We start from the raw sequence: 12,588 nt of genomic DNA, 5'->3' as shown, positions 1-12,588 counted from the left end.
GTAGTAAAGTGAGGTTACGATGGTTTCTACCAATCCAGCACATGCAAATGAAGGATATAAATGCCCCCATACCAATACACCTTTGGAGTTATGCATCCCTGAACAAAAAATTTACTCACTCATTTTCTACTATTTTACTGACTTAATCTTTGGAGTGCTCATCGATTATCACCACTCCAATGATGGTGTCGTGCTCTTCGTGTGTATGGATCCTAAATTTCCGACCTCCCATGAGAGCTTCCCTCCATCATTCATTAATTTAAAAATAACTTTACACCCAGATTATCCCAACTACGTACACAGTATACGAGCCTTGAATTTGTACGAAATTACTTGTTAAGACAAAATGAGTCATGATCAGAGGTTAAAGTTAAACCCATTGTTCCAGCCACAACGGAATGGAATTGACATTTTTTGTACAATCAATTATTTTGAGCATGAGTTAAACCCATTGTTCCAGCCACAACGGAATGGAATTGACATTTTTTGTACAATCAATTATTTTGAGCATGAGTAACAATTGCCAATTGAATGAGTGATATAGGGTCCAAAAGCTAAGGCCTAAGAGTAGCACACGGGATTCTCACTCCAATTGACCCTCTGATGGTACGTTACTAAAGTTGAATGCATGGACAAAGGAGCAACCATTTCTAAACCCCATGGGCCATGCTTGACCTTAATCATCTTTTGTCTTCTTTGGTAATTAATTTACTTGACCTAAATCTTTCTTCCTATAAAAACCATACCCTACCCCACCTGAGAAAAACTCAGGCCACCGGTGGCAACACGTTGGTAGCAAAACTTTGACCGAGAACCAATTCCCATGTGACTTTTGTAATGTACGAAACTTCAACGATGATAGCGGTATTACGTGGGGTCCGAGCATTGCGGCTTAAAGAGCTCTCTCTCTCTGACATGTTATCTCAAACGTTGAAGTTGAATTCTTCCATATTTGGTTAAGAATACATAAACTAATGTATATAAATATAAGTACGAATGTTATTAAAATGCAATTGGATTGGGCTGTTGACCTTTTGTGTCTTTGTTGGATTGTAAAGCTGTGAGTTTGAACATTTTTGCCTTTTCTTTCTAAACGGAGTCAAATACTTCGTGCTGTCTATAAAAGAAGAGGAGCAATTTGAGACCCAGAGAATCAAGTTTGAAGAAAAAACATAAGAGGATAAAGAGCTATACATGGAGGCTGCTAATAAGGAGAGATCTAGTCCTGGAGGTGGAGTTAACGAGGAGAAAAGAAATGAATCTAGTGCTCATGAAGAAGGATGTAAAGAAGAGAGTATTGTAATCAAGGTGAAGCCTTCTTCTTCTTCTTTTCATGTTTTCTGGAATATCTAATTATCGATTTGATTTTAGATATTTTTGGCTCAAACACTTATGAGAATCTATTTGAAATTTTCTATCTCTGTGTGTGTGTTTTTTTTTTTCTCTCTAATTTTTTCAATCCAATATTAGTAAGATTTTTCAAAGTTGAAAGCCATCACTTTGGTCTGCAAAGGGAAAATTATTCTCTTATACAATTGTTCATGAACCTTATACATAGTATGATCTCCCAAACAAGTTCAAATCTGTGTTTAAACCTTAATCTTTAAGAAAAAACTCCTGAGTTCTTTTATGGTATCAAGATTTTTCTAAAGAATCAGCAACTACTACTTTATGGGTGAAATAATACTCAGTTAATTCATATATCTAGTCTTTTATATTTTATGTTGATCATGAGCTTTTTGATTTCTTATATTTGTGAAAATTGACAGTTTAAAGGTCATGATTGTTACTTTCATGAAATCCTCTCATGCATACTCCAACCCGTGATAACTTCTTGTAAAAATAAAAAATCGATTAATATTTTTGATGGGCTCGTTTTAATGTAATTCAAATTGGAAATAGAAGACCATGCATGCCATGAAAATCATATGAAGCTAGCTACACCTATAAACAAGAGGGTAGCTGAAGCAAGCAGGAATACAGAAGTTTTCTATAAAATCAAGCATAAATCAACTTTTTACCCTTTAGCTTATTATTCCAATATTATCGGAAGTAAAGGTTGAATTTGTGTTTCTTAGAAAAAAAAAAGAAAAGAAAAGAAAAGAAAAGAGTGATATAATTTCAAATAACAATTTGCTTGTTTCGCAAAAAAATAAATTCCTTGAATCATCAATGCATGATCGGTCCTATATCTCTAATCAAGAGAGACAAACCATCAGTCAACTTCTATAGATGGTTTTCGTGGGACTGAAAAGAAAATGATGGTTGGAACCGCCACAATTATATCTTGCCAATTAGTCACCCTAATTGACTTACTGTTCTTCTCAAAAAAAAAATTAAAAAAAAAAAAAAAAAAACTTTCTGTCTTTTTAACGGTTTATGCGTAGTCTAAACTTTTGATTAGTAAGAATTTGACCATGACGATGTGCGACACAAAATTACTTTTCGAACTTAATTTCCTCCACACGACCACAAATTTGTACTGGTTTTTCCTCAACTATTATCCTGCCATAGATACGCTGATCATCATGTGTTAAATCTTATCAGTAGTTGGACTACTTATCATTTACATATCTCTGTGTAGATGTATGCCTATGATTTCAATTATATGTATTCTAATTCACCTACATGTATAATTGCTTCGTATGGGTTTGTTCTAACTATGATGATTCAGCAGGTGCCACCCATGGGAGGATCCTTGAAGGAACCTGACTCAACATCTTCTACGAGCCGAAAGGAACAGGTTAATTAAAATTCATCATCTTATACACACACACATACATTGATGAATATATGAATGTGTACACATATACTCAAAAATTATAAACACATGTTATAAACACATGTTATAATTTGTGTTTGGCATTGCATGCTAACTCAAAGTAACAATGCAAGTGATATAGTTTAGTCTTCCATATGTAACATGCATATTAAAATGATTCAATTGGGTTTACTTCAATTTGTGTATCAGTTTGGCTTTGGTGTTTAAATATGTTTCACATAGCTAGGATCCTCACAAAAAATAGACTTTCATTTCAAATCTTATGTCATGCAAGTGAAGCCTAATCAAATCCTATATAGCATTCCAGTATCTTTAAAGTTTAATAACAAATTTTATAGTTTTTTTCTCTCTCCATGAGAAGTGGGTGTAAGAAGGATATATAACATCTTTCTTACATGGGGTGAGTTTCACACTTGTGGGATCTATCCTCATGTGAAAGGGATGTAATGTATGCCGGTTTACAAAATATAAAAATTCGTCCATGATAATATGATTGATAATAAATGATCAGCTTCTAATTATATATGTGGATGTATGTAGGATGATCAGCTTCAATCTGCTAGAGCAGAAATGGGTGAGATGAGGGAAGAAAATCAAAGGCTAAAGAAGTATTTAGATCGAATGATGAAGGATTACCAGACCCTTCAAATGAAATTCCATGACATTGTTCAACAAGAAGGGAGAAAATCTGTGGATACAACTAACAATCATCAAGAAATTGAAGAACCCGAGTTTGTTTCCCTTAGGCTTGGAAGAACTTTAAGTGATACAAAAAAGGAAGAAAAGATTAATGTGGTCTCTACCCAATGGAAAGAAGCTGAGGAAACTAAGGAAGGCCTAAGTCTTGGACTGGACTGCAAATTGGAATTGTCTAAACCAATAGAAAATCAAAGTTCCGTTAATAGTTCTGAAGAAGTAAAGGAAGAAGCTGGAGAGACTTGGGCACCCAGTAAAGCTCCCAAGAGAAGTGGAGATGATGAAGCTCCACAACAAAACCCTGTAAAGAAAGCTAGGGTTTGTGTGAGGGCCAGATGTGATACCCCAACTGTAAGTATCTAATCATGCACCTCATGGACATTTTTGGAAAAAGATCCTCTCCCATTGATTTTAAACTTCTCTCTAATTTTTATTTAGATGTAAAAGATGTGAAATTTAAAACATTGAAACCTTCAATTCTCTTCCATTTTTAGTCAGAAGTAAGACATATGAAATTTATTTGATTTTTAAAAAATGCCACATCTAAATTAAAATTGGAGAGAATTGAAGAATTTAATGGGAGAGAATTTTATCCCAACATTTTATACATTAAGTTTTGAGTCTTAAGCAGTAATGCTTTAAGCTAAGTTGTATTGATACATTAATGTAAAAAATAGGTAATAGCCAAGATAAAAAGTCTCAACTTATATAATGGATTTTAATTAACTCAACTGAGAACTCTTATCGAATAAGAGATATGGAGTTCAAACCTGGCTACATCATAAATCAATTGATGTCTTGGTCTAATAATAAAGAATAATTATCATGGAACAAATGTTATCACTTGAAATTCTATAATAATAATAATAATAATAATAATAATAATAATAATTGACTTATATGAAGTCTGGGAGAGGTGATTGGTATTAAAAGCTATATCTATATTATCCATTGAGATTGAATTACATATTTTTTTTAATTTAATATATAGATGAATGATGGATGCCAATGGAGGAAATACGGACAAAAGATTGCAAAAGGAAACCCATGCCCTCGAGCATATTATCGATGCACAATTGCACCATCATGCCCAGTAAGAAAACAGGTACGTCATAAATTGTTATCACCATTTAAATTAGTACATACATTATTACTAATTCATTCCAACTATAATTAAAGAACTTTTAGTGTTAAATTAAATGATTAAATTCACAATTTTTTAAAATTTTAAGTTAAGAAATATTACATTTAATCTAACAACTATAAACAATTTTATTTCATCTTATTAATAGACTTCAAAAGCCATTACATTGATAATTATTTTTAAAAATTTAGCACTCCCTTTAACAATTAGCTTGTGTGAAATTTCAGGTGCAAAGATGTGCCCAAGATATGACCATCTTGATCACCACCTACGAAGGAACACACAACCATCCACTTCCTATGTCAGCCACTGCTATGGCTTCCACCACTTCAGCCGCGGCTTCAATGCTTTTGTCCGGCTCATCATCAAGCTCCCAATTACCTGGCCATAACTCATTAGCCACCAGTGGCTTAAACTATTATCTATCAGATGATATAAAATCAAAGCAATTCTACTTACCCAATAATTCGTCTTTCTCATCATCTGTACCTTCATGCCCAACAATCACTCTTGATCTCACTTCTGCTCCATCCTGTTCTTCTTCAACTCATTTTAATAGGCTTTCTTCAAACTACCCTCCAAGATATTCTTCCACAAGTCTCAACTTTAGTTCTTCTGAGTCTAATGCAGTGTCTTGGGCCAATGGGTTCCATAGTTATGGCAGTACTCAACCCTACTACAATAGGAACCAAATTGGAAACTTGCCTATTGGAAGACAAATAGAAAACAATATATATCAGTCCTACATGCAAAAGACCAACCCAACTCCTCCTCAACACTCTCAACAAGATAATAGTGCCATTGCTGCTGCAACCAAAGCAATCACAGCTGACCCAAGTTTCCAATCTGCTTTAGTAGCTGCACTCTCTTCAATCATGGGCACTGGAGGTACTGCTACAAGTGGTGGTGCCCTAGGAAATCATGGTGGAGGAGATAATAATTTTGGCCAGAAATCACGATGGGGTAGTGAGCTATTTCAAGCGCCTTCTACTACCTTCCCGGCATCTCCACCTAAAGGGAACGGATGTGCCTCAAGCTTCTTAAACGAAACGCAATCAACGACAAATTCACAGCCCGGAAGTTTGATGTTTCTACCACCTTCATTGCCGTTATCTACTTCCAAGAGTGGATCTGCATCTCCTAGTGACCATAGAGACCATACAAATTAATGGGTTTTGAATTATACTCAATTAGAATGTTGTTTATTTTGTCTTAATTGGCCTGTAATGATGTATGATAAAGAAATTTGTGCATGAAGATGGATGGTAACAGCAAGCAAGAGAATTTGAATAAGTTTTTTCCTTATTTTCCTAACAGATATGTATGTTTTGGGAACTATATTATGACGATTCAGCAAGCATGTGAATACATATTTTACAGATTGTGGATAAAGCTTACCTCACATAAAGATTGGAAAATTATTCTTTGTTTGACCTAACATATGGTTTTACTCTTTATCTCATTGCAATTGCGTTCACGACAACAACACTGTATATATATTTCTTATATTCATATCCAAAGGAAAAATGACTGTTCATTTGTCCAAATGTGAAATAGAACATCTACTAAACCCTACTTACTATAATGGTTTATTCAACATTGTTATATATATATATATATTTATTTATTTATTGTTAATACAGTTCATACACCAATTAGAAGGGGTTCCTTGAAGTGTCTTTGGAGATTAAGCAAGTAACGCCGTTGACAGGAATATGTTACATGTATATGACATTCTAAGACCTCATGATAATGTTAAATAGCTCTAGTTGAGTAACAATGTAACATATTAATTAATAAGCATTTTTATATGGTTTACCCGTGAAGAAGATGACAATTGAGACTTCAACTCATTGATATTATTTGGATTTTTTGTTGATCTTTTCGTCCACTTGACATCTTTGACAGCTCTTTTTCAGCTTGAACGTGTGACAGAAACTTTATAGCATATATGCTTTCCACATTGTTTTCTAGTGCAACTTAATAGGGTTTGTCTTGATCTTCCATCTTATCTAGTCCCAATTCTAGCGTACGCAGATTTTCACTCATCGTAATTTAAGAGATAACGACCACTTAAGTTTCTTCAACTTGTAAATCCTTGGATTTCAATGAGAGATGATGATGATGGATGAACCACCTAATCACTTTCTCCCTTCAAATCAGAAGTGGAAAAGTATTGCTGGCCTTGCAATACTGTACACCCTATTTTGTGACTGGTCAAAGATTCAAGTTTGAGGGTGAAAAAAATGTAGTTATTTATTATTTTTTTTTTTTTTGCAACTTCGCATTCAAAAGGTCAAAGGTTCTTGATTACTAATCTTTTCATATAATTTTCCTTTTGTCATGTTGTAACTAGGACCCGAAGTAAGGTCACTTATTTGCTCGATCTATAATTGAGTTGTAACTATTTTCAAAGCATAACTCAATATTTATAATATTGGAAAAGCCTCGGATGCACTACATTTACTGAACTTCGTATTTTTACTTGCATGATATGATGTATTGTTTTTTGTCTTTTTGTTTGATATATAGAAAATGTGAACCAGTGGAATATTGCATGGTGGAATGATATACCACATTACATAATGAAATATATAAAGTAAAATGTACAAAATGCATTATGATGTACATAGTGAGATGTAATATTTTGTAGGATGCATTATGATGCATTATATATATTGGTACCAAGAGGGATATCCATACATTTTTGGTACCAAGTTATGGTTCTCACCATGGTGACCCTACAAGGGTTGTTGGGACTAGAATCCAATTAAGATTTAATGGCTAAAATTGTCATCTTGTGATGTAGAATAGACCATCATGGCATTTCTGGACTCTCGTGCATGTTTGAAATGATTGCACAAGGTAAAAATGCATTAGTAGAAATCATGAGTCTCGAAGTCAGAATTGCATGAAATTTGGCAAGCTGAAGCAAAACAGCCTTTTGAGCAATAATTGTAGCTTTGCCATGAGGTTCCCCCTTTAATTGGCAAATTACTCCGTTTAGGCCCCGAAAACTGCAATTTTGCTGTTTACAGTAATTTTTGTTTTCTTAATAACTTTTTACTAAAAAATCAGACAAATTTCCACTTGTTTTAAGACGACCCTTAAGGTTAGTAGTTTATGATTTTGCATTTAACTTAATTTTGCAATTTTTGGTTAATTTTGGTATTTTGTCACCTAATCATATAATTAGTGCGAATTAGGGTTTCAGATGTTTCCTAATCATCTTAAGGTTTTATTTTCTCAGTATTTATATGTTTTGTAGCTGTCAATGGCAAGAGAGATTATTATCAATAAAATTGTAGAGTTTTTCTCAAACTTTTCTTTAGTGGATTAAAGTTTATCACTTTGTTGATTCAAGGAACCCTTTGTGGATTCGAGTTTACTACCCATAAACTAATAGTTTAGTTTCTTTCCATCAAAAAGAGTATCGTGTGTGCTTTCTTCAGGCTTCCGCGACATTAGTTGGTATCAGATCCTTGACAAAACCCTGATCTAATGGCTAATGGGCGAGACGGTGACCACCGCAACAACGACAGTTATGACAACCTCAACAATCCAATCCTCACTAGGATTGAGTTCTACGAGTTTTGTGAAGAGACTCAACAATTTCATGAAAACAATCAATAGTTCGTGAATTGACCCAACAAGAACTGTGTAGGATTTGGGAAGCACTTGTTGCGCTTCTTGCCTGAAACCCTAATTGTGATGACAAAGAGCAACGTGATAACTGAGCGCGTGGCCCTCCCCATCGTGGCCTCAATTAGAACAGGCAGCAAGACTATAACGATGAGAACAGTGAGGACGAAGAGTATGCAGAAGGAGTCATTGGGTATCACCGTGGTCCTATGAGAGATAATGGTAGAGATTATTAGGAATAAAGGGATTATATTGTATGGAGGTAGAATTACCATCCTTTAAGGGTAATGTCTCCATTGAAGAGCATCTGGATTTGGTCAATGAGGTTGAGAAGTTTTTCGATTATATGGATACTCTAGATGACAAGCAGGTGTGTTTAGTGGCATACAAATTGAAGGGTGGAGCATCTGCCTGGTGGGATCATGTTCAGTTAAACCGTACATGTGAGAAAGAGCTTTAGATATGATCATGGAAGAGGATGAAGAGGCTAATGACAAAACAGTTTTTGTCTCCAAATTACCAACAAGTGTTGTTCAGACAGTACCAGGATTGTAGGCAGAGTACCGGATAGTTAATGAGTACATGGAGGAGTTTGACCGGTTAGCAAATCACAATGATCTGAAAGAAACTGAAGATCAACAAATATCCAAATTTGTACACTACGGTTATCCATCCGAGATCGGGTATCCTTACAAACTCTGTATTCCTTAAATGAGGATGTAACCCTAGCAAAGAAAATAGAATATCAGCATTTCATGGCAAGTTCAAAGTTTTCCAAATGCATTTTAGAGTCATCCAGTTCCACATCCAATAAAGGAAATAGCCTATGTTTACACCACGATCACAACTCGTGGTTAGGAAGAATAGTGGTGTCAACCAATCCAAGGTGGCGGTAGCAGGATCCACAATATAGCTGAAAGGAAACACCAATCCCTATGCAAAGCCATCTGGGAATAAGTGCTACAAGTGTGGAGGACTAAGGTAGCAGTCTAGTACTTGCCCTAAGAGAGCCACATGAATCTAGTAGTAGCAAAAAAGGGCGAGGCAGAGGATGAACAGGAGGGTGAAGAAGAGTATAATGATGTTGATCCATATGTTTATGATCCCAATGAGGTCCAAGAAGATGAGGAAGGCGTGCCATTAGGGAGGTCTTTAGTGATTCAGAGGTTGTTGCTCATACCAAGGGTGGATTACAGTGATCAGCGAAATCAAATCTTCTGAGCATGTTGCACCATCAATAAGAGGATCTGTGATTTAATCATTAACAATGGCGGTGTAGAGAATATCGCGTCATTAAGGAAAGATTAACAATGACTTCCTTGTTGCCATCAAAATTTTTGGGACTACAGATTTGTATTCAGGATATACATTAATAATGGAAAACATCATATGGAAAATGTATTTCAATGGAGTAAGAGCAACCACATCAATTAGTGTAAATTTTTCTTCTATTTTACACTAAAAACTTACTTTTTCTATTTTACACACCCACTTTTATAAATCACTCACATCAGTTTATCTATTCTATCGTCTGTTTTATTTAAATAATCATTTGCTCACTTTTTTTTTATTATTTTATCTCAAACCCTCTCTCTCCACTCACAAGACTTTATTCTAGAGTCTTCTTTGAAATTTCCATCTGAAATTCACAACACCGTTCAAGCTGAAATTTCCATCTTTTCTTCTCTGAAATCTCCTCTCTCTCGGCCCCGATCTGAAACTCTGTTCAAGCTGAAATTTCCATCTGAAATTCAAACGCCGATCTAAAATTTCCATCCAAACGCCGATATGAAATTTACATCTGAAACTCCGATCCAAGCACGATGAGAAGAACTCTGACCCAAGCACAGCGAGAAGGACGCCGATCCAAGCACGCCGATCTGAAACTCCGATCCAAGCACACCGATCCGCCACAAGTGCCGGTCCACTCTCTCTGTATCCGTTGGGGTGTCCGTGTGTGGGTGTGTTTGGTTTTGTGGTGTTTGTGGTTGATTTTGTGGTTGATTTTTGATTTTGTTTGTGGGAGTGTGTGTATCAGAGGAAGAAGCAGATGATGAGGGCATTGGTTTTGTAAATGGAGAAGAGATAGAAAAAAAGGAGCGAAATTAGAAATTATTAAAATAATGTATAGAAGAGCTATAGTAATCGTGTATATATGCACGGCTACTATAGCTCTTGAATATTTTATATACAATTTTGCACAATTTTACATCCACTGATGTGGGTGTTTTTTTGGTCAAAATGTGTAAAAAGAGCTATTTTTTTTTGTATTTTGCAAGACTATCCATAGACTGGTGTGGTTGCTTTAACATATAGTTAAGATAGTACCAACAATGCGACAAAATATGGGGTTTGCATTTTGGGCCTTAAGGTCGTGGTTAACCTTGGGGTTATGGAAGTTTTATGGAGATCCTACTTTGATAATCTAGATACAACGTTGGACATTGATTTGTACCTGAGCATATTCTCTGCCCAAGATTAAAACGTTTGCATGGAGAGCAAGCCTCGATATTCATCCTAGAAACCAGATCCTCACATGTAAGCACATCCTCTATGATGACCTTAATTAATTTACCCTATCTACCATCAAGAACTAGAGACCATCGCCCAAGCACTTTTGGGATTGCTTGGCTTATGGCTACTAATAGATAGCGTGTGGATGGCAAGCAATTAAAAAGTGAAAAAAAAAAAATGCAACAAATCGATTTGTTAATTGGCATCATTATCCAAGACCGCGCAGGGCAGCCTATAGGCTATATAGCAGCTTTGTTGTGCACATTGAGTCATTGACTTATTGACAGGAAAGATACAAATCGATTTGTTGAAGTTCAGCGCTTTTCATTGTATGGATTCGAGACATTATACAGGTCGAACATTGATACTTCTTGGATGGTCGAAAATCAGAGAAATGTTTATCTTCGGCAGGGCACTTAATTGACAAAGTTATGCATCTAATTTATTTCTTCCGCTCATGCTCAACATACCATACAGGGCCGGCCTAAGCATTTCGGAGGTTTAAGGCGAAATCTTTAAATGGAGCCTTTATGTTATCACTTAAATAATATTTAACTAGCATTTTATATAATAATTTTTTTTAAATCCATTCTTTTTAATTTTTAATATGATTTTTTTATTTAGAAAATGCTAAAATTATAACGAATTTTACTATAAATTAGTGTTGTAATGAATGTGATCAATGACATGAAGCTAACAAAAGTACTAGAAATATTATAAAATTTACAATATGAGAATTATAAAGATATATCACCAATCACAAATATTTATTCAAAAATGCATTCAATAGTTTGTTGAAATCTACTTATCATATTCATTATTACATCATATTATAAAAGTTATGAAGACCACCTACTTGTGGAGTGTGGGAGGCAATGGCCGAGATTTAAGTTTCTAGAAGAGAGTTTCACACACATACACTTAAATTAGGTTAGAGTAGAATTTTTATCTTGTATAAAAATAATTAAATAAATAAAATTTATAGTATTTTTAACATTTTCCTATTTGAATTACTTGTGATTAGTAACACGTCTATTTGTAAGACCTGTTTATTTAAATTTGTTTTATCTATATCTCTAGCATTACTCAATTCTTTGAGCCTTCTTAATAGTGAAAAAAAATTGTAAACTAAAATGTTTTAATATCTCTCAAAAATATTTATATATAAAAAATAAATAAATAAAATTTGCCCCCAAATTTGGGGCCTTCTCTAGTAAGGGGGGCCCTAGGCAATGGCCTAATTGGCCTAAGCCTAGGGCCGGCCCTGATGCCATGCATCCATATACTTTTACCGATAGGGCTGCACTTGAGCTAGACAAGTTGGTATTAGCAATTAGTATAGAGATGAGAGAGTTTGGAATGAAGAAACTAGGGCTACAAATGAATGTCGGGCTTGACTTGGAAAAAAAAAATCATTTATGTTCCTTTATATGGAAATCGAACCAAACTAAAGTTCAAATTAAGCTCAATTGTTAAATGATCCAAGTTCAACTGTAATAATGTGTTCATGAACGACTCACAAATATGAGCATTAATTTAATATATAGGTATGTGTAAAATACATAAATAACCCATTTTGTATTATAAATTATATATAATTCTTAATATACAAGGTTGATAAAAAAAATAATATTTATATTGTAGGGATGGAGGGCCCAGATAGAGGTATTGTGCAGTGGGCTGTGCCCGAGGATATCAGATAGCTCGAGGATAGGTAAATACTAATGAAGGTATATAGGTTAATGGACCATGAAAGAAGTCTAGTCATAAGGAGTTGGAAATGTTGTCCGAAGAAAAGTACCTTCTTGGC

The 12,588-nt window shown here is 34.7% G+C and overlaps 1 protein-coding gene across 2 annotated transcripts; it reads left to right on the top strand.

The window, feature by feature from the left end:
- Positions 1-1,111: 1,111 nt before the first annotated feature.
- Positions 1,112-6,040, top strand: LOC142633171 (WRKY transcription factor 72A-like). Of its 2 annotated transcripts, none has more exons than XM_075807448.1 (5): positions 1,112-1,308; positions 2,675-2,743; positions 3,323-3,829; positions 4,470-4,583; positions 4,850-6,040. In XM_075807448.1, the coding sequence occupies exons 1-5, from the start codon at positions 1,195-1,197 to the stop codon at positions 5,789-5,791; spliced, it is 1,746 nt and encodes a 581-aa protein (XP_075663563.1). In that variant the 5' UTR covers positions 1,112-1,194; the 3' UTR covers positions 5,792-6,040. The 2 variants fall into 2 exon arrangements, with proteins under 2 accessions (XP_075663563.1, XP_075663564.1); XM_075807449.1 differs by having other exon boundaries at positions 1,115-1,308; positions 2,678-2,743.
- Positions 6,041-12,588: the final 6,548 nt, after the last annotated feature.

This window comes from Castanea sativa, chromosome 4, assembly GCF_040712315.1.
Source record: "Castanea sativa cultivar Marrone di Chiusa Pesio chromosome 4, ASM4071231v1".
Lineage (NCBI taxonomy): Eukaryota > Viridiplantae > Streptophyta > Magnoliopsida > Fagales > Fagaceae > Castanea > Castanea sativa.
Note: the sequence above shows the minus strand (reverse complement) of the source record. Positions and strands in the feature narration are given on the sequence as shown.